General features: G+C 38.5%; 1 protein-coding gene across 5 annotated transcripts in view; it reads right to left on the reverse strand.

Annotated features, from left to right (window-relative positions):
- Positions 1–6,630: 6,630 nt before the first annotated feature.
- LOC119740989 (poly [ADP-ribose] polymerase tankyrase-like) overlaps positions 6,631–23,399 on the reverse strand; it is a 36,751-nt gene continuing 19,982 nt past the window's right edge. For 3 of the 5 annotated variants that reach the window (XM_038216528.1, XM_038216527.1, XM_038216526.1), the window contains 23 exons: positions 22,364–22,589; positions 21,516–21,711; positions 21,065–21,141; positions 20,416–20,713; positions 19,859–20,011; positions 19,351–19,468; positions 18,954–19,068; positions 18,429–18,696; positions 18,141–18,270; positions 17,914–17,994; positions 17,520–17,782; positions 17,059–17,240; positions 16,316–16,421; positions 15,295–15,461; positions 14,915–15,065; positions 14,183–14,304; positions 13,772–13,838; positions 12,438–12,615; positions 11,900–12,007; positions 10,996–11,195; positions 9,984–10,076; positions 8,291–8,411; positions 6,631–7,985 (listed from right to left, as the gene is read on the reverse strand). In XM_038216528.1, coding sequence (XP_038072456.1) covers positions 7,861–7,985; positions 8,291–8,411; positions 9,984–10,076; positions 10,996–11,195; positions 11,900–12,007; positions 12,438–12,615; positions 13,772–13,838; positions 14,183–14,304; positions 14,915–15,065; positions 15,295–15,461; positions 16,316–16,421; positions 17,059–17,240; positions 17,520–17,782; positions 17,914–17,994; positions 18,141–18,270; positions 18,429–18,696; positions 18,954–19,068; positions 19,351–19,468; positions 19,859–20,011; positions 20,416–20,713; positions 21,065–21,141; positions 21,516–21,711; positions 22,364–22,589 — 3,545 coding nt within the window. In that variant the 3' untranslated portion in view covers positions 6,631–7,860. Of the gene's footprint in view, positions 7,986–8,290; positions 8,412–9,983; positions 10,077–10,995; positions 11,196–11,899; positions 12,008–12,437; positions 12,616–13,771; positions 13,839–14,182; positions 14,305–14,914; positions 15,066–15,294; positions 15,462–16,315; positions 16,422–17,058; positions 17,241–17,519; positions 17,783–17,913; positions 17,995–18,140; positions 18,271–18,428; positions 18,697–18,953; positions 19,069–19,350; positions 19,469–19,858; positions 20,012–20,415; positions 20,714–21,064; positions 21,142–21,515; positions 21,712–22,363; positions 22,590–23,399 lie in introns of those variants that run through there. The other 2 variants (XM_038216529.1, XM_038216530.1) reach the window with 2 other exon arrangements.

The raw sequence follows: 23,399 nt of genomic DNA on the forward strand, positions 1-23,399 counted from the left end.
CCAGGAAGAATGTGTAGATCTGTTTATAATAAATGGACGCATATAAAAAAAGTGACTACATTTTCATAGGGCTTTGAATTATGACGTCACATGTCACGTAATGACGTCATCATAACGTCACATCAATTTTCATCTATAACACATCCCGATCTAGGTACATACCAACTTTCAACTCAATCGGACCTGTAGTTCAAATTACAATGTACTTCCGGTTTCAACCGGAGGGAAGGGTCACGTGATTTTGCACCTAATATCAAAAATGAAGATCTTGGATAAATCATTATTCTATCAACTCCCGAAAAATGCAAAATCAGATCTCTCACAATTGATTTTATATTGATTCTGAAAGATTAAATCTAAAAATCTTTGGTTGTTTGTAATGTGATACTTGATGACGTTATCGTGACGTCATTACCAAAAAGCTTGAAAGCTATGTTAACTGTGCGAAGCAAACATCTGGATTAAATCTCGCGAGGATAATTGTTTAGCAATTTTCATTGTAACCCCCCCCCAAGTTAAAAATATAACAACAAAGTCCTTTTGAAGGTCTGTCTTTTAAAAACAGTGGATTTTATAAATCATATGATTTGCCTAACCAGGGTTGTTAGTGAAGATATTGTGTACTAGAGTTGTTGACAGGTTTGAAACAAGTTTTCTGTGTCATTTTCTTTGTTGTTCCAAATAGTCAGAATACACAAACTGCTTTTTTTGTGTTTAAATGGTGATCATCTTTGAAAGGATTGAGCAATATCAGTAATTATTTCATCTAAAAGTAGCTTATGAAATCTGTTTTCCAGTTACGTGTGACGCACGTACACCAGGGGATTCAATTGTACCAGTATGTACACCAGGGGATTCAATTATACCAGTATGTACACACAATGCTAGCGGTGGCCGCGCGTCGCGGCAAAATTGCAGTCAGGCAAGATGGCGTCAGTCATCCCCAACTGTACTTTCTTTGCCGATGAGGGGGGTACATGTGAACGGAGTGGATAGGGCTCTTAAGAGTAATTTTGAAAACGTTTTACATCCGTCTTATATTGACGGCACGCATTCAATTTTCATTGCTTGGTTAGATTGCTTATTGCCATTAGATAAAAATGAAATGGTGCAGGTGTCAGTTTAGAGTAATGAAAATTTGAAGGGTTAACAAAGATAAATATTTTTAGAACTTTAGAAGATCTTCAGAGTTAAGAATATCTTGGAATATTATAAATAATAATAATTATATCTAATTCTTGTTTAGCGCCAAATCCGTCAAAAATTGACGCTCAAGGCGCTTCACAGAAATAAAAATGAACCAGTTAAAATTTAAGAACAAATTAAAACTTATACAAGAAAAACCTTTAAAATAACTAGGTGAACAATTGAAATAAGTTGTCTAAAACAGGCAGGTTAAGATGGACAGATACAGTAAAGCAACAGCGCGACGGCCACGAAAAAGAGACTTAGAAAAGACTTACACAAACAGTGGGAAACACACACAAAACGGACTGATAACAGAATAACCATAGACAAGACACACATTATGGTTAATAAAAGACAGCCAAAACTGTCAAGACAGACAATAAGAATGAGACAAACGGATGGACAGGCTAATGAACAGTCCTACAAACACATTGATGCAATACAGCATGACAGCACAAGGTTAAAAATTGACGCTCAAGGCGCTTTACATAAATACGGATATACCAGTTAAAATTTAAAATACAAGAGATGTACAAATTAAAATTGTCTAAAACAGGCAGATATAAACAGACAGACACAGAACACCAATCAAGTAAACAGAGAGACGACCATGACAGAGAGAATTAACAGCACGACAGCCATAACGTACAAACAAATAAAAAAGTGACGCTCAAGGCGCTTCATTACAGAACTACAAATAAACCAGTTACAATTTAAATTGAAGTCTAAAAAACAAGCTAAATTATGCAAATACAAGTCGGTGAACAAATTTTGTCTAAAAAAAAGGCGGATAAGAAATGGACAGACAGATCATCAATCAAGCAAACAGCAAGACGACCAGAACAGAGAGACTTAAAGGACCACGACAAAGAGACTTGAAGAAAAAAAAAAGACTTACATCTACACAACAGAGTGGGAAACATACACTAGACGAACAGATGAACGGACTAACAGTAGACAAGACACACATACTGGTTGATAAAAGACAAACTGTCAAAAACAGACAATTAAGCACGAGACAAACGATGGACAAACAGATGAACTAACACACAGCACACACGGCACAAAATGTAAATAGCACGACGGCCACAACAGAGAGACGTAGACAACAGACTAAGAGACACACACAACAGACAGACAAGACAAACGAAGGGACTGACAGTTTAAAATCTGTATGCATGTGTAAGATGAACAGACGCAACAGCTGTCTACGTTTGCGTAAAGCTTCAGACACCTCGTTGTTATACCAGTTCGTGTTTGGACGTACTTTGAAGGTACGTGTTGTGGCTGGTGCATGCTTGTTCAGAATGCCAAGCAAAGTTTTGTTGTACATTTCAACTCCAGATGCAGGATCCTTAGCAGACTCGGAGCAAACCTCGGTAAACCGACATTCTGTAACGTCACTGCATGGAGAAGGTATTTATGTCAATGGAGCGAAGGTTCCTTGAAACAACAGTTGTGGTAGGGACAGCTGGTTTGTGAAAAGGCACATCAAATAGGAGTGCAAGGTGATCAGAGATTCCTTCAACGACTCGGATGTTTGAGAGATAATAGTCATGATCATCACAGCGTGTTATGAGTAAATCAAGAATGTGGCCACATTGATGGGTTGCTGTATATTTATGTGCTGTTGCAGTCCATGTGCAGATAACAGATCTGCAAACTGCGCAGATTTCACCGCTGAAGGGTTGTCCATGTGAATGTTAAAATCACCTGTTATAATAAGTGACGACTGGTCGAACAGGTAACTGTCGATGAAACAAGCAAACTCATCAAGGAAGGTACTGAATGCCACAGTGGACCCAGGCGGTCGGTAAATAATCACCAAGTGCGTTGAAGTAGCGTTACTCACTAACTCTGCCTACAGTACTTCAAACGAACTGAACGTCCTCCCATTTTTGCTAATTTTAACACTGATGGTGCTCCGGTACAACAAGCCGACACCTCCTCCCCGCTTATTGGCTCGTGGTATGTGATGGAACGAGTACCCATCGGGAGTTAGACCAGCAATAACAGCCGGGTCATTTGGAGTCAGCCAAGTCTCAGAAATCCCGATGACATCCAGATCATTCTCCCGCACAAACTCATCTGTTTTGTTTTTGATACTGCGAGCATTCAGCATGCAGAACGTGGTCAACTGCATTCAATGATGTTGTTGTCTCATATGTACTTGCAGCAGATTGTCGCGAGTGGATACATCACGAAAGCTGTTAAGTCTCAATGGCCGGTTCCCAACCACAACAGGAATGTCATTGTAGCCCAGCATAGGCGACTGCATAGTCAACATGTTTCCAAACGTACATGCACAACTCCTATTGAAAGGTGATTTCTGGGGCGAGCTGGTAAAAGTCACAACAAAATACCTCCAGGTCAGAACAACAATCACAACAATCACAAAAATCCGGGCTGTGATTTGTAGATTCCTGTCAAAATACATTCTACTTTGATCTATGACTCCTCAAAAAGGACAGCAGTTGTTAAAAAGATGATGGATGGCACACAAGAAAGGTGATAAAATTGGATTAAAAACTCAAAGTATTAACAGAGGGAAAATTATTTTCTGTGTAGTCATTTACATTAAATATGCACGATACGAGTTGATCATCAATTGGCCCATTGTATTATTTACCGGATTCAAAACAACTTTCCCCATTTTTTTTCTCGCAATAAACTTGTAAACACCAAACCTGCTACAATTTTAATAAGGTGGCTCCTTAAGCGTATATCTAACGTAATTGGACGGGAAACGTATAGTCAAATGAAAACTAAGATCAGCGAATGTATAAGCATTTTAGTCTACGTTCTTGTATCCTGTTCGGTACAAAATCTATTCTTCATAAAGATTAATGTCAGGAAATTCCAATCGAATCTTTAATGCAGATCGGAAAATAAAACCATTAGCTCAGAATACACTTTGCCTGTTTTTCTTTGTTAATTAGTACTTGGTGGAATCACCTGTCACGGTGAATGAAGAGGTGGGTGGGGTGGGGCGCTGTTCAAATGCAGACGGGAGTGGGGGCATAGGTGACACGATTTGGCGGACAAATGTGCAGACAAAAAAACTCTCTCAAGGTACCCACGCATCAAACCCGATTAAATTGCGTCATCCTGTATTAATCTAGGGCCTAACCAATGGCTACTGAAACTGTTTTCCCCCACGATAACGGGACTTCTGTTCGCAGGACATAATGACAAGCTACGTCGTACGTAACTGCCATTTTGTTGAAGTATAATAATTGGGGGATCCTACTGTACAAAGCCCAACGTCAGGAACTTACAATTCGGTATTTTCGCAAACTGTCATGAAGCATTTGCTGCAAAATTCGCCAAAGTTGAAATGTGTTCAACTTTTGCAAATTCGGTAATATGCATTCCCGTTTGCTTAAACACGTCAGGTATGAATCAACTTTTATGCAATACATTTCACAACCTCTTTAATAAAATGATTATACACAGTCTACTGGTCAAAGTCCCGAGCCTAATCAAGTCCATCTGAAAGTAATCTTTTGTGCTCGTTCCCTACTATTTCCCTCTATTTAGACTTGTAATAAACGACGAGGACCACGACAATTTAGTGAACAAGCAAGGTTTGGTTGCAGAGCGTGTTATGCGTTATGTTCTCCGTTATGTCGTGGGAAGTATAGAGTGCCGGTGTAGCGTGAATATCCGACTCCATGAAATACGGTAGTATTGCGCATGCGTAAGTACGCTAATATGCTATTTTTAGGATCATAATGGCAGAGTGACCTGTCACGTGCGAGGGATTATTGCAATAATAGGGAAAAGGAGTCCGATTTTCATTGCAGTCAGATATGACACCGGACGCAAGTACTTACTAACACTCATGGTGGACCTGCTCCAGCCTGCCATTAGAGGGCGCACTGTGGACACAACATCTCCCCTCTCTGAAAAAAAGATTCTTGAAGAAAAGTGACCTGTAAGGAACATAGCAATTGCCTAACTTGAAAAGGATTTTTTTTCTCTCTCTTTTAACTTCTAACTAAAATGCACCTCGCATTAAAATCCACACCTCTCTTTTGTTTCTATACTTCCCTTAATATGGCCTTGAAATTGGGAGTCAAATTTTCTAGAAACTGGGGAAGGAATTATGCATGGTTTAATTCTGGTTGATATTCAGAGAAGGTAATGAAATACAGCAAATTTTAGGTTAGATTGCAAAATGTTAGAATAATTAAGAAAACCCTTAATCGCTGTAGTCTTCAACTGTGAAGTTAACACTCAACTGGAAGAAGAAGAAGGCCCTGGTGTCCCTAGTTTATGTTTGATAGTCTTTCAGGCAAAAAAGAGAAAAACTAGAGGATTATGCCTGTTTTTAGAACAGGGCATAGAGCATAGGTGACAACGTGTTTGCTTACATTGCATTTTAATATGTAATTTCTCATGAGACATGATGCAGTCATGGTAAATTAAGTCCCTCTAATTGCATGTAATAGAAAAAGTGAGTAGTTTTAAAATTCATAAAAAAGTGTATACGTCATCGTGACGTCACTTTAGATTTTGCTAGTATACTCGTAATGCTGTCCAAGTAGGCCTACCCACAAAGTTCGTCGACGATCAATTTTCCTTTGTAGGTGTTTTGAAAATCACATTTTTGATGACGCCACTCCTCGCACATTTTTTCCCCACAATTTTCTGCATAAACCCCAATCAACGAGCTAGCCAACGTATTAAAAACACAGACCTTTGAACTTGGCTTGGTTCGTTTGAGAGATATCCTTAAAAACTTTCAAAAATCAATGAGAAGAAAATCACATAGCTGGTAGTGCTCTAAATATAGCGGACTTAAAAAACGCACCTTTGAGATGCCATGTGACACGTGATGGCGTCACCACAACATCACTTGTAGCCTTTTTTAGGACATGTTTCACAACGGGTTCTTTGTCTTTGCCAATTGTAAAGTCCATCGTGTTTCGCACATTAGTAGCATGACACATGACACGTGACACGTGATGACGACATCATGACGTCCAATTTCTATGCTGTATGGCTAAGTTTAAAAGGAATACATGCATATCAAAAGTGATGCAGAGAATAAAACGTCCATCGAGAATAAAACGGGTACAAACAGTGTGGGATTTAGGATAGAACAAAGAGAAAGAAACAATCAGAACAAAACAAAAGGCTTTTCCGCAACTATGCAGAAAAGAAGTGTTGACTGTCCACCATGCACAATACATGGTTTTTCCGGAAAATTGTTTGATGGTTTATTTGTGAATAATCAACATTTAAATGGTATATATTTATAAAAGTCACGATAACGTCAGCATGACGTCACTTCAATGTATATACTGAACAGCCACGTGTATATGTTATGCATACACGATTTTTGACTCTATCGAACTTTTTTCATATATATGCGGGAAAGAGTTGCACTTAACGGACAAGTTAGTAACGGACAGGTCCATATAGGAAAAGGCAAAGTGGTTGGGCTTTGATATAGAACGCTCAATTTATTGTTTCGAACTATATGCTGTCTATTTAAAACTACAAATGTATGTTAGTTAACCTCAATTTACGCATTAAAAGCTAATTTGCATGTAAATGTTTTTTTATTGAATGACGGTAAAGCGTTTGCTTCTAAACGTGCGATGAATTTTAAACATAATTTATTGAAGACCTCAGTGTTTTCAAGCAAAATAATTGAACCGATTTCAACCACTAGACATATTATTATGGTTGCATTTCAGATTTTAGATTGTCTAAAACAATGAATCTCCTTTTGGGATTCAGCAATCCTTAATCATTTATTTATAATTTACATTTTAAAATTATTATAGTATTTAAAATTCCAAACACATTATTACATGTACATACACAGTATCTGCATTTGAAAGCAGTCGTAAGTCAAATTTAGATAACGAAATCCCATTTAAATACATAATCACTTTTAGGATGACGATTTCTTATTTCAGTACTTTACTAAATATTAAATCGCAAATAAACATTTCTAAATGCTAAATATGTGATCTAAATTGAACAATAGTGATATTATATTGACATAAAACAAGTGTCGAGCAACCAGCGCGTTTCTTGAGTGTTAACGAGATATAACCTTTCCCGAAAGACTGTTTTAAGATTCCCTCCTAAACGGTGTGAAAAAAACTCTTTCTGCATATTTTAAATCATAAATTCTGTTCAAGATAAAATCATTATTTAGGAGGTAATAAGCATCAATAAAGAATATCTCTGTAAAACCTCAGACTGCGTCAACACGTTTGCATTTCCCCCACAAGAATCTATATCCAATTTGAGATTGAAATCCATGTTTGTTATTATGTTTAATACCAAATCAGTCGTTTTCCCGTAAAACTGAAATCCAATTCAACATTCGCCTAGTCTGTATAGCACTATATTAATATGGAAACATGCTATGTAAGTGATTAATGTGTAAATAGTTGATCAAATAATATTTGAATGTAAATAAGCCAAATAAGCATGAAGATCAAGCAATTTTATTGTTAGGCCTGGATATTAACCTATACTGATAACGCTATGTTTTGGTTCGTTCATAAACATTTTACAGAACATTATCGTGAACGAAAACACATTTATTTATGAGCTGTAGCAAATTAACAGATATACTTAAAAGCCCATGTTCCATGGGAAAAAAATCTAAAGCCCTTGGCTAATACGCATTTCCACCGACTTCACCTAGACCACGTGAACAAGGTAGCGGAGGCACACTTGTTCCTCGGTGTACGCCACATACTCGCTGTAGTCGCTCAGATGGCAGTACATGTGGTTTGAATGCAGCATACCAAGAGGTAACGATGCACCTGCCAAAAGGAAAACACGGACACATTCAAAACAATTGTTTATTAATGAGCTGAAATTGCAAAATAGAGATTGTGGATTGAGGGGATTTTAACTCACAACCTATGGTGACGGTTGTGCAGTTGTCGATATGTATTACGTATAGGTCATCGCGCTGGAACCATATACCCGAGAAATCGTCGGTTGCATGGGGTACGCTGTTCCATTAAATTGATCCTATACTCGGGATATTTCTTATAAATGGTCACCTGCAGGCCGTAATTTCTGTCCAGTATATTAAACGACTTGGAGATAATCGTGAAATTACCTGAAGGCAGACACACTTCACGCTTGCCGTTTGTACGGGTTCCACCGGGGGCGTAGGTGCTGTTGGAGTGTCGTTTTTCCTCGTCACTGATTCGACCTTTCGCCATCTTGCCAAGGGCAACCTGTAATACACGTGATATTGACTTGCAAATCAATTCCCTTCAAATTGTTGGCATCTGTTGTTGAAATATAAAGCTCGTCGACCAGTGCATGTTTAATACCCAATAATGTCTAGCATCCGAGCTTCAGGATTATACAGGGTGAGTAAAAAATAGCGGAACCCAAACCCCAACAATTATGTATCATACATGTATATAAAAAATATGTAGCACCAAACATAAGAATGACTGAAAAAAAATCACAAGCTACTTTTAGAGAAAAACATTACTGAAATTGCTCAGTCCGATCAAAGAATATCACGACTTAAACACAATGACCATAAAACCTCTCTCGTTCAAAAATGCGATTTCAAGAATCGTCGTCACAATTGTGTTCAAACATCACCAGTGATAAAACCTCAGTTTGAAAATTGAAAATATTCAACAAAGTCCTTTTAAAGGCCCGTCTGGAAAAAAAATTAAATCATACTGCCTAACCAGGGTTGTTTATATTAAGGTATTGTGTACTACAGTTGTTGGCAGTTGTTAAAACAAGTATTCTGTTTCATTTTCTTTTATTGTTCCAAACAGTCAGATTACACAAATAAAACTGATTTGGACGAAACAGGTGCTAGGGTCATTGCGTTTTAATGTGGTGATATTCTTGGAACGCACTGAAAAATTTCAGTGGGTTTTTTTTTCATCTAAAAGTAGCCTATGAAATTGGCTTTCCAGTCATTATTATGTTTGGTGCTACATATTTTTTTAAATATAAAATATATTTTGGGGGGTTTGGGTTCCGCTCTTTGTTTTACAAACCCTGTATCATTCAGTCTCGCATAACTGCGATAGACTGTGGCGAGCTTGTGGCGCACCGGCATGCCTGCACGATGCAAATTGACCACAGTTTCGGACTATCCCTTTGCTGGTTTACTCGGAATAGCGAGGTGATAAGTTTTTATGTGAGTTAAACGCCTCTTGGGTTTTTACTTTTTGATATGGTTGACTGGGTTAATGTTTGCAGGTATAACGTTTCTTGTTAAATATTTCTTGTTAACGTATTTAGAAATTCTGGAGGCAGGTGACATCGCCGACAAGCGATCTTAACTTAAGACCGCCTTTTAAAAATCTAGCACTTTTAAAATCTAGGATATGCAAGCCCAATTCAAAAGCTTTATTTTAGTACAAGAATAATTCAAATCACTCACGTTCTTTTCAAGTTACGGAATTTTAAACACAGACACCGTTTTAAAGTTCTGTCCACGGATCACAAAACTGTAAGTGTTCTTTCAGCAAAACGAAAACAAATCACATAGGGATGTGTGTGAATTTTTTTCGTTTTGCTGAAAGAACGCACACCTTTTTTGTGATCGCGCGAACTTTAAAACGGTGGTTGTGTTTAAAATTCCGTAACTTGAAAAGTACATAAGTGATTTGAATGATTTTTATTTTAAAAGAAAGCTAATGAAAATATGGCTTTCATATGTTAGATGTCGCAAGTGCTACACTGAGAACTTCACTAAAACAACAGTCCCGACATTTTGGTTTCGTTTTTGTTTAATCACCCTGTATACATACGACATGCCAAAACCTCACCTCACACAACAGCATGAAGTGGGAAGGTTGGTTTTGCTCCCATCGCCTGCAGTACGCAATACTCTTCGCAAACGCGTCCGATGTGTAGATACCCTTAAAATAAATCACATCAATGATTATTCTTTTAAAGTTGGATTAATAATGCACGATACCTCCAAAACCAATTTTATTACGCACATTAATTTAAAATAATTATTTAAATACAAGCTTCTCCGTACTTAATCTGTCAATAGTGTTGAAAAAGCCATTTATTGGAGTTCTTTTTAATGCAATCCTTTGAATGCGACCTTGTGTCAAATTTAACTTTACTTTCACCTTTAAGTGTGGCAGGTTTAAATGCTTTTCGGGGCTTCTGGCTTAGTTTTATGCTTTTCGGGGCTTCTGGCTTAGTTTTATGCTCTTGCGAATTTACATATTCACAAGCAAACCCATGATGTTAGTGTTTTGCCACGGTCAGCATTAGGAATTGCGTTTGAGTCGGTAAATGACAGTCACTTGATGAGCCACCATAATCCGAATGATTTTTTTTTTATTGAGCTTCAATTTTGGGATCAAAGTTTGCACAGAAGACAGTGTTGATTTGAGTGCGATCACAAACACAGCGCCCTCGGTTGTCAGAAAAGCATGGAACATTTTAAGTGCACTTAAAAATTAAACCAAAGAGGGGTTTCTCACAATTGTCTACAGTTCAGCGGAATAGATATTTGCTTATCGTATATGTTCCATTTGAAATATGTTTCAGTCTTAAATACCAGTTTAAAATGTTTGCAATCAAAAAGAGATAAAAAAGCGTTGTGAAAGAAGTTTATCATGAGATGGGTTAATCCTGGCATGTGACCACTGTACAAACACAAGGCCCCTTTCAATGGCAACACATTGTGCAAGCTATTGTGTGAAATTACTGCACGACGCTTTTGCCACTGAAGAGTTCTTTTGCAACAGGAGTGATAGCGTGACTTGATTGGTTGATGCCATAGACTTATATTAATATAGCTCTAAGGTTGATACCTACCTCTCCAAATCTTTGTCCCGATCGCTGGGCCTCTACCGGGTTAATCTGCAAACCTTTCTTCAGGATGCTAAGCAGGTTGACAACGCTGCTTCCATGCCATAGCAGTTTGTGATTGTCCAACTTGCAGGATTTCAGTCGCTCCTCTTCCCCGTCACGTGACAATCGAAAGATGGCTACCACATTTGGAGGACTGCGGGCACCTGCGAGAAGGTAGCACGCAGTCAGAGACGGTTAACACCTCTGAGGGCCAAGTGGATCCCTCAACAATATCCCTAAAATTATTGTCAAGCTCTTTTAATGACAGTTTGTGGACTGATGCCCTCCGGAAGTTTTAGCAAATGAATACATTTCAGACGTAGCGTTCACGCCAAATGTTAACCTTTTTTCCTTTTGTACAGGAAAACACATTCAATCATATCATTCATGTACGGAAGAGTGGTTAATGATCAAATTTCCAAATCGCTTCATTTGATTGAGCTGAGTCATTGCGTATATGCATCTAGCAATAATGTTTCTGTTAGTACTTTGAACATCGTGACGATCGGTCATAACATTTTTGAGCAAAGAGGAGGAGCAAACATTTTGTTTAAGGGTCAAGCCAAACAAAATTGTCAGAAAACAAACGTGCAGATAATAAGTAAATAATATCAAAAAAGACGATGTACACAAACATAACATAAATGCGATTAATTCACTGTAAAAAGAAAACACTTCGATCTGACTAGATAATAGTCAAAACCTGCACCCAGCCGACAAAACTATTGTCCGCTGGGATGATGACTGCTTTGTAGTCAAGTGCTTTTAGACGGCAGAGGACCTGGATACTAGTTAACATTTTGGAGTTTTCCGACGTACAATTAGTCTCTATGAGGCGTTGATACCCCCATCAAGCTACAATACTCACTTGACTGGTGGATATACTGCAGTATATGCTGTGTCTCTTCGTCGTCTTTATCCATGAGTTTCACTTTGCAGTCTAAAGCGCGGTAAATGTAGTCCAGAGGATTTATCTCTGAAAAAGACAATTTCCATTGACTTGTAATCGCTTTGATTCACAATACGTTTCACCAAATGCCGCCTAGTAATTATTTCTTACTAAATGGAGCACAGTCTAAACTTGCTCCTTTTGCATCTCTGGACAAAACATTTCTGGACAAAAATATCAACGCAAAATAGTGTTATCAATCATGGTCCTGACCAACTTGGAATAACAAAATGTGCTAAGCAAACAACTACCTGAAATATATCCACAAATATCATCGCATTACATTTTAATTGGTAATCTCTTTTTTGCCGGAGTATCTCCATACGTCGCACTACTTATTTTTGAAACTTCTCTTCATAATCAAGAGTAGGGGTGAATAGGAAAGAACCGTGCATTCAGATATTACTGCGCTTGAACCAGTTTCAGACACTAACAGGAACAGTTAACATAAACAAACCATGTTTTCTGTATGTCGCCCCCAAGAGGATCCTGTTGACCATTTCTAGTTCCAACAGACTGTAGAGTTTATTTTTGTGCTCTTCGACCTCCGTAGCTCGCACAATGGGCCTCATGACGTCATGTGCAAAGTTCTCGTGAGGAATAACACAGTAGTATTCGTTACTCAGTTCATACATCTGTAATAATATTGGGCAACGAAAATAAAACGGATTGTTTAGAATTAATCAAATTTTAAAATATTAATTTTCGTGAAATTGAAACTGTTTACATCTTATATTGGTATTAAAAAAAAGTTAAGAATGATACTATCAAACTCAAAAAGGACATATATTATTCGTCGGTCGAACGAAGATGCCAGCAATACAAAGATCAAGCTTGAATCCATAATGTAATTACTTTTAGTTTTCAACATTTCAACTTTGACCTTCAATTGCTGGCATTTTAGAGGGTGTGTCAAAAAAAGCGGAACCCAAACTCCCAAAAATTAGATTTCATATTTAACAAAAATATGTAGCACCAAACATAAGAATGACTGGAAAGCCAATTTCATTAGCTACTTTCAGATGAAAAAAAAAAAAATTGCTCGTTCCGTTAAAAACATATGACCATTTAAACACAATGACACTAAAACCTCTTTCGTCCAAAAATGCGATTTCAAGAATCGTCGTCACAATTGTCTTCAAACATCACCAGCAATAAAACCTCAGTATAAAAATTTAACATATTCAACATCGACGTTTTGAAGGCCCGTCTTTTTTAAACAAAAAGTGCATTGTATAAATCATTTTAATTGCCTAACCAGGGTTGTTAATAAAGATATTGTGCACTACAGTTGTTGAAACAAGTATTCTGTGTCATTTTTGTTGATGTTCCAAGTAGTCAGAGTACAATGTATACACTAAACTTATTATTATTGGACGGAACAGGTTTTAGGGTTATTGCGTTTAAATTGTGATATTCTTTGAACGGAATGAGCAAGTACAGTTATTCATTTAAAAGTAGCTTACGAAATTGGCTTTCCGGTCATCATTATGTCTGGTGGTACATATTTTTTTCAAAATATGAAATATAATAATTATGTTTAGGGGTTTGGGTTCCGCTGTTTTGACTCACCCTGTATATGGCTTTCCGGTTTGATGACTTATTGATGACTTATTCTTTACTTTTCAATACCAATAACACTACTGCAAATCCGTGATAATCTACCGTTAATCAGTACAAACTACAAGGAAATTAAAAGTAACAACCTCTAGGCAAAGAAAAGGATGGAAATTATAACAAATGACGTTCTTTATTTCAAACATCCAAAATTACAATTGCTATGAAACCGACCTTTTCACAGGACGCCAGATATGTTGCCTCTTCTCCCTTAGACTCAGAACTCTTTTTAATCACTTCACTGCGCAGGGATAAACGAAATAGCAGAGTTAAATGTCTGAACATTTGCTATTATTTCAAAAACGTGATCTGTGAATTTTTATGTTTTTGGATATCAAATTAAAGCTAAAAGTTTTGTCTTTCAACTACATGTACCGGAAAAATCATGAAAACAGCACATTGAGTTACTGAGAAAATGTCAATAATGTAAAAGAAGTGATTTTTTTCATCCTTTCCAATGGTGCTTCAAACATTGTAACATTCATTTTTAATGTCTTCTTTATTTGTGCACCTTCCTCGACATTAACGAGTGGTTCATGTCTCAGTAATAATTGAAGTCAGAGCCGAAGATTCTGAGTAATTTACCCGAGTTTGTCCAAGATATCAATGGCCTTTTGCAGCACTTCTCTCGACATATGGCTGAAATTCATGATGGAAGCGTCTACCCCTGTTTCCCCAAGAGCCATTTTCAGAGCCTGAGGCTTAGTCTAAGAAAAAGTGTTTCAAAACATGATCATTATATCAATTATAAATGAACAACACGTATATGATGGTATATCATTATGGTTTGCGGAAACACCATGTGGGAATAATTTCTCAAACTAAGAGAATGGTTTTGAAAAGAACAAGAGGTATAAAATCGACGTTCCGGTCAGTATGCTCAGAGAGTCTCCTGAAGACGGTCAGAGCATACTGACCGGAACGTCGAGTTTATACCTACGGTTCTCTTCAAAAGCAATCTCTTAGTTTGAAAAATAATTATTCCTACATGGTGTTTCCGCAAACCTTTCATTCATCAGTTATATCTACCATGCAAAGCCTCATATTGTACTCATCATTAGAATGTCACCACTGTGTCAACAATTTTAGTACTATTATTACGCTTTGACATTTTCAGTAATGAATACTGAATGCGACAATGATGTTTTACATAAATGTTAAATGATGTGAAACACTTGGCTTCTTATTAAACCATATTAGCCACAAGCTATCCTTTGTTTTAGCGGTAGTTGTTGATATGATTCGAGTTATCACCATCGTGATTGTGAAAGTCGTCCTTCCCATTTGACTACAGATTTCATCACCCAAAATACTCACCATCTCATGCATAACGTTCTGTACACTTTTGGGTAGTTCGGACGGTACCGATGACTCCAAATCAAACTGAAATTCCTTGATTGCTTCGTTCCTTTTCGCCCTCCATGGGTCGATTTCAACCAGCATGTACTTCTTGGGCTTCTTCTCAAAGCTGAGTGGTTTGAGGGGAAAAAAGAGGTTGGTTAAAACGTCATTTTTGATAAACTAAATCTGGATAACATCATGTGGATGCTGCTGCAAATACACAAGAAATACTGACAGAGAAATAAGAATTACTAACCCGTCCAGGTTTTTGCCCTAAATGTCATATTTCTAAATACGTTGCCACGGGCCTAAATGATGAAATCTGTTTTTTATAACAATGCTGCTGGAATACTCACCTTTTGACATTTTCCCAGTCGTTTCCACTCTTTGCCTTGAAGATCTTCTTGAATTCAGAGATGGCATCTTCCTTCGGGAGGGGTGTCTTTTGGAATTGGCCATCATCGCCAATGCGGCCCCAACGTGTGAACAACACAATCATGTCCTTACCTAACTGATGGATCAACTAAGAATTGATCGAAGATAGAAATTGTAAAAGAAAGAAATGGTCAGAAATTAAATAAGGTACCACTTGAAAAACACCGATATTGTATGCTTGAGCATGATGGAGAAAGCAAAACAAGCCAAATGAAAAGAAATACGGGATAAATCTGGAATTTTTTTCCTGAGGGAAACCAACGGTTTTAACAACGGAATCTGGCTCTTTACTGATAGAACCACTTTCTCTGCGCAATTTCTTCACAATGCTGTGGTCGAGAAGTTCACGATTTTTGTAGCTTGAATAGACAATGTGACACAATTGTTTGAGAGTTCTAGGGCATTGTGTCCTATCCTTTAAGTCCAAAATATGAGGGAAAAATTATCCGGTTGTGTGACTTTTCGAGGATAACTTTTTATTTAACATTTTAAAATAACGGCCAAACTCCAAAGTGTTGTGATTGGCACCTATTTTATATCAGCGTCCCTTTTTTGGTTCCACTATCACCACCTTTGCCCCCCTTCCACTAGAACTACAACTATTTCAACTGCTACTTAATGTTTGCCCTTCTTCCGTTTTCTATAAACAATAAAGTGTGACCTCAACCTCAGCAGGCATAATTATCTTGCTTTTTTCCAGATAAAATATTTTTGTCTCATATTGCCAACTGGTACAACACGCTAGTTTTGAAGCGTATTTTTTTAAGCACAGCAGTTTGACGTTGTGTGGGTCGAATTTGGTATTGAGTTGTATACTTTGTAGAAATGTGATCCATTTAAAATAAAGGAAATGATCCAGGAACTCATATGGGTCCCCAGGGTTAATGAATAAACGATTTTGTTAGTATTCTGAACTATTCAGAACCAGACAAAAATTCTCACCTGCATCCTGTAGAAGTTGTTCAAGCCATATCTTCCATACTGCACTTCAACTATTGTCATGATAATGTCGTATCCAATGTTTTGCTCCTCGTCCATTAGCACGACCCTGTAATCCGAAAGATAACTGTAAGGCTCCAAATAATGTGCATGCTGAACCAGATCATGCACAGATAATGGTTCCATCGATCATGAATTTAACATACGTACCGGTTTCATGAGAAAAACTTTGCTCACAATGAACATAGACATAAAACAAAATACCCTGAAATGGTATCGAGTTCGGAAGCAAACAATCATACATGGTGGTTTTAAATTGCGTACGTCAGCTACGGAATCCACTCGCGAGACCCCAAGAACTTGTGCGTGCTTTCTCCGTTTTCTCAAAATGTAAAGTAGCAAATGAGCTAAAAGTCCAAAAGTTAGTTGTCAAGCACCTTACTTCAGATTTTAAGGAATTTTGTTGCTTGAAACGCAAAAAAAGCAAAAAACTAAAAAAAAGCAAATGATTCCTTTAAAATAGAAAACGTGTTCCACAGGGTGGTATAAGTTTTAAGAATGCTTTCACATTTTTTACTTGGAAAAATGACTTTGTTAGTTTTACACCAAAAGATTGTATAGCCTTTGTTTCCCATTTTTCCTCGATATCGAAAAATGCTTGCAAATTTTAATCACATGTTGAGCCAATTAGGCCATTTGTCTTCATTTTGGACCTTCAGTTTAAATTTAATTTGTTCGTAACTTACCCTGCATCAGCCATATCCGAGTGTTTATCAACTGTGGGTTTAAGGTCCTCATCCTGTATTGTCTTGCTACGCTCTGCTTCCAGGATTTCAACCATAGCCTTGGCGTCATTGTCAACATTGGGTTTGGGTGAGGGGAAGTCTATACCATCCGACCACTCAGGGCTCGCAGGCTTAGGACGAACCTATTAAATATCAAGAACGATGTCACATTTTGTCAAGAACAGTTGAGAATCATGGCAAGAAATGTTTCTTATTACAAAAGACACATATCACTTTAAATTTAAATTGTTGTACGTCAAAGCATTCTTAGCGAGGTTGATTTTAAGATATAGATTTGACTAAACTGTCTTTATCCTTCCAAAGCAGATTTGGAATTATTGGAGATTCTTCGTTCCTCGTTGACAACACTGAAAACCGGAATGTCTATCTGGAATCAACTGTCCTCGCTTTTAGTCACTAACCTTTTTGTGTGGCTTAACCCGAATCAGTTTCTGTAGAGCAGCGGCCATCTTTTGTGAACCAGTCTCCATTGAGTAGTCCAGCGGTGTCTTGCCTTGATGATCTCGCTCAGACAACTTGGCACCAACTCCTGCTAACAATTCTAACATCTCTACGTTCTCGTAGGTGCCATAATCACAGGTCTTCATCAGGTAGTGAACTGCAGTCCGGCCCTGCGAGTCAACAGCGTTTAAGTTGATGCTGCTGGTCTTTTTACACTTCGGAACTGTAAAATATAAATGATAACATCAAACTTGTAGGTATCATCATGCACACCACGAACTGTCCGCTGGACTTAGTGTAAGTCGCAGGTAGCATCCTCACCCTAATTATGTGAAACTGTGTGCATGTACTTACATTTACACTGCTCTGGACTGCCTTCCAATTCGTAGCCTTCATCAATAGTGAATGTAGCTTGGCGGGAGCACGAGCCAGACTCTGCCACGGTTGAAATAGAAATGCATAAGAATTACATGAATTGTCACTCAGGGGTGGTTGTAAGTGCCTTGCATTATACAATGTGTAACATTGAGTAAGCAGTAGATAACATTTCAGCCTATCAATACAATTCTACGGCTGCCTACTTTTTTGCTTCCAAATGTTTGATATCCAAGGTGACACCTGTTGCACAGCGGCACTTGTCCTTTTTATTCCTGGGATCAGGGGTTCCGCATAATTCTTATTCATCAGAACACTCACAACGGCAATTTCATTCTGAAGAAGAAAAAAAATGTGTACATCATCTAAATTTTGTAGTTAATAGACAAATCTAAATGTAATCAAAGCGACTGTGGATGCATCAAGAGACATCATTGGTAAATGATAATAAATACTGGATTTTTTTTAATAAGGGTATTTTCATCACTGGTTACCTGCAAGACAGCATGCATGAGTGGTGTGACCCCATTCCTATCTGTCGCGTTGGGATTGGCACCATTCTTCAGCAGCAGTTGACAACCAGCGAAGTTATTCATGAGAACCATGAGGATCAGCGGTGTGACGTCAATCGTCTTCTCTTCTGGCAGATTGTGGTACCAATCCTGCAGGGATTCTAAGCGTAGTTGTTGCTTCATACTGAGGAGGCTCACATTGGGGAAGGCTGTGCACACGTCTAGGCTCCCATTATGTTTTCGAATCAGTCTGGAATGCGAATGGAAAAAAGTTGTTTAAAGAAGACATATTCTTCTATTTTTATGACATAAGTAATTATGTTTCCCCCTTTGTAACAAAGCTGTGTGCGTGCATCTTCTAAACATCAAAAGTGGTTTAAAAAAAAAACACCCTGTTTGGTTCGCGCACGTAGCCCATAGAAGGCCTACTACCAAGATTATATGAACTCTAAGAAAAATATTTTTTGTATATGATAAACTACCGGCATAACAACGAGTTCTACCTACTCAACAATTTCTTTGGTACTGTTGTACGATAAGCTCCAGAACAGCGAGGCCACTGGTACCCTGCCTCTGTTGTCAGCACACGTGATACAACTCTTGAATCCGATTGGATCTTCCTCTACCGAAGAAATCAATACAAGCACTTCAGATAAACGTTTCAGTTCGAAGAAACGGATAAAGTCTTTTTACGGATACCTGACAACAAAGTAAGTTGTTTTTTTTTAAAGTGGCTTTATAAGACCCATTGCAACTCAACATACCCAGTGTTGTGTACGACTAGGAAGACTAAATACCTGGGTGGTAATGGCGGTCGGTCGAATACATTCATCCATCGAATTTGCATTATCTTACCCAAAACGTGGAGGGGAATTGTAATCACTGTTTACCATCAGTAACTTACCCGCGAAGGCACTGCAAACCACCGCGTTCATGTTGACTGCAGCATAGTGTAATGGCGTGCATCCCTTGTAGTCTGTTACGAACAGTTTGACGCCATTGTGGAGCAGCGTTATGGCAATCTAGACTCGACATAAGCAAGTGTAGACAGAATTCAAGACGTATGTACTCAAGATCTCTTCTGAAAATTTCAAAAGGTCAGGGGTATGTTTCAGACCTTTGTGCTGCGCATATGTTGTACTTTTGTGATAATCACGCTAGCTCACTTGCTTCTCTACTCATGATGGAAACCTAACATTAACTGTGGAGAATTCGTGACACTAGCCATGAAAACAATGTGAAATTGACTCGAATCACATCGAGGTGTGGGAAAAAAATGCGTACGTTTTAGGTTCGAGATGGAAACGTTAAGTAGGTGAAAAGGACTCATTTCATGATTCTGGCAGCTCAAGACTAAGTTACATTGGAGTGTTCCTTAACGAGTACCGCAACGGGGAGATTTTTTACAACACCTGCCGCTGAAGGTGGCTTCCACCCTCTGCATGGATGGCCAGGAGATGCAGAAGGTTCTGACCCTTGTCGTTCGTTGTCAGCAAATTGCGTGGATTACGTAGTTTACGAATCATTTCATTAGCCAGTTGGAACTTCTGTTGTGCAAGAACAGCCTGTGCGAATACCAGAATAGCACATACGGAGACAACATTAGGCCTATATTTATTTACCTAACAAAACAAATACAATCGGAAATGTCATTTAAGATGGATGACAGATTTATTACAAACAGTAATGTCCTTGTCACTGTGGACAATATACATTGTAGATCTATTTCTAGATATGGATCACTTTAGGAGAGAAGTGAACTCTTCTTTGATCGTACTTTTCACATGCCTACTGACAGACCTCCAGATTGTTTTACTTTAAGAGAGCATTTATTTTGAGCAACATTTACATAACTGCACAAAGTATCTTTTCATTAGAATTAAGCAACTGGTTTGATACGTTTTTAATAAACTCCCACGGAAATCAAATGTTATCGTGAGATAAAAAAACACCAAACAGGAAGCATTACCCGGATGGCATCTGCGTAAGAGATACCACAGTTGGCGATGCAATCCATCAGAACATACACAGCTCCCTGCCATTCCTCATACACCACCGCCTGGAAGAATGAGGTCTGTGCCTGCGGATCTGGGGCGTCAGGGGTTTCTAGAGCCTTCCATTTCCAGTATTGGGGTTCTTCTGATGATGGCGATGATGATGATGATTGGGTTGGCTCCACACTCTGATCGTTGGCACTGCTTTCCAAACCAACCAGCTTCACTTCCCGATTGATGTTGGCGCCTCGTTGGATCAACCATATCACCATGCTGAAGGCAGGATGGACGGGAAAAGAAGGAGATGGAGCTCAAAGTCATTTGCAATGATATTCGTTTCTACTCAACAGAAGTAAGTATTTTTGCTGACGAAAGCTTGGTAAGGCATAAGAAAGCTTCTTTACCCTTTTCAATACCGTATGTCGTTTTGTTCATTGCTTGATAAAGGGAAATGTGTGTTACTGTAGTACATACGTTATGCAGGTATGGCATTTAAACACGTAAAGGGGCTGATAACGTTTGTAATTATAATCACAACTATTTTCCATTCAGCAGTTTAATGTACCTCCAGATATAGTATATATTTTAAATCAGATATATAATTATTAGCACTGGCCTGGTTACCTTTCTTGTCTGTTAAGAATGGCCAAGGATAGCGGTGTGTGTCCATCTTGATCCTCAACATCAATATCATTAATCCTCTATACAAATTTAAAAGGAGACAAAATCCAGTCGCCGAATCGTTAGCAAAACTTCTCACAAAATAGAAACTTCCAATATATATTACTTGAATAACAACACTGGTTATGATAGGCCACCGTACTGCTCGGTGATTGCATTTACACATAAACCAAAAGTCCTGAGTTGATTCCTTGTATAATATTCAGCATTTTTTTAATTATAAATATATGGTGTGTTAACTCTTCGGCTTTTCGTTTCCGATGATATACCTCCAAATTATAGCCACCATGTAGGATTAAGCAGCAGAAAATATCTGCTGTAAATTGGATAGACATTAATGTGCATATTGAGTATTTTGCATTGTGTGTATTTGGTATTCAATAGCCCAACTCACCCCGGCGATGTGCATAGCCGAGATCATGGCACCTCTATAGGCGGCATAATGCATCGGTGTGCGGCCATACTTGTCCTGGATATTAAGCTTTTTACCCTCCATAGCGGAAGCCAGCAATGACACAGTTTCAATGGGATCCAGATGGGACTCGTTGTTAAACTGACCACCACGGAGCGGGCTATTCTCACCAAATGAGCTGCAAGAAACACAGAATTAACAAGCGATACCCCAATGTTGTATCTTTCTGGTTCCAATGGTTCTCAATGCTACTTTATGTGCAGTGGGCATGGTTTAAGGTGAAGTGACGTCGCACTAACGAACCGTTACCGGCACGAATACACAGAGTCACACGCGCAGGGCAAAACCGCATGCGCAGTAGCTAGAGTATCACACCGACTACCCGCGATGCCCGCGCGACACTCTGCTGCGCTTGCGTACTGGTGTAAAAACAAAGAAAATGTACAGCAATGTTTTGCCCACAAAAAGTGCGCGTAACTCGACGTAACTCTTTGGTGAATAATTTAACAAGTATCCTTATTACCTGTTTTGGCCTCGGAACTAGTTTTTAACGTCCAAAACCTCTGGGAGCTATATAGTTTCGACTGTTCACCCTCAAACCATGTAATATTTGTAAACAGACTCATCTATCAGACCTGAACACTTTCGAATGAAATTGCTTGATAAACCTACAATTTAATAATTAATGAAAAGGGAATTAATTGTAAAATGATGAAACTTTTGGGGACAACAGAAACCCGTTTGGAACATTATGCATTCTGCGGGACGATCTTTAACGGAAATCCAAATCTTAAACCAAGGGTATCAAGGGTTTGCTTCAAATAACATACTTGTATTTGTAAATCGCGTAATGAACTGGCAACCTGCCGAAGTTATCCACAGCAAAGACATCCAACTTGTGGTCCAGAAGGAACTCCAGAAACTCCGTGGTCACGTGTGATTCAATCGCGTTGAACGCGTTGTGCAAGACCGTCCTGTTCTCATCGTCAACGGCGGACAGAGAAGCTCCGGCCGCAACTAGCTCTTTGGCTGTACGGAGCTTGGCATCAAGATTCTCTGTAAAGAGGAACACATGGATAAACCATAATTTGACGACGAAACTATAATATGCTAGGTAAGGTATCCCAATCAACCAGGGATGGATTAAGGTTGAGGGAGGCCCAGGGCACGGTCTAAGGCTCAACGGGACGAACCTGTGTTCACAGGAACAGAGTGGTCCAGGCCTTTTAAGCGATGTAGGCCAGGCTCGATGGAATGTTGTTGCTGTGGGGGGATCACCACACCTCCTCCACAGCGAGTCCGTTACCCTCCTAGCATGCACTGAATAATGCCGGCATACCCATTTAACACCTGGATTGAGAGGAGTAATTGAGGTAAAGCGCCTTACTCAAGGGCACTTGTGGGAGGCATGTGGGAGTCCACATGTAGGACTTCCTCTGGATTTCCTCACGAAGTGTCGCTCGCACCTCTTTAATGATAAGCCTAAAATTCACCCAGTTTAATATTGGTATTATTATTTCTATACGACTTTTTATGTTTAGAGATTTGAGGTCCGAAATTCGTAGAGGTAGTCTCCGGAAATTGGGGTTGCCTATCGTGGCGTACTTTAAGCCAAGAGCATCCCAATCATTAATTTCTTTAAGGTAAAGTTTCTCTACTGAAATATAAGAAATATCAATAAGAAATATTTATTTTTTTGAAACATTTAAAAGTGAAACATGACCCATGCAAATTCTTTATCATAGTGGTATTGCGCTGTTTATTGTTGATTGCCGTTATGGTTGTCTGATAAGATATAGCAACGTCTAGACAAATCAAACGCATGACCGCTTATTCCTCAAAAATGCAGTCTCTCTATTTTGTCTA

This window comes from Patiria miniata, unplaced genomic scaffold, assembly GCF_015706575.1.
Source record: "Patiria miniata isolate m_02_andy unplaced genomic scaffold, ASM1570657v1 HiC_scaffold_5, whole genome shotgun sequence".
Lineage (NCBI taxonomy): Eukaryota > Metazoa > Echinodermata > Asteroidea > Valvatida > Asterinidae > Patiria > Patiria miniata.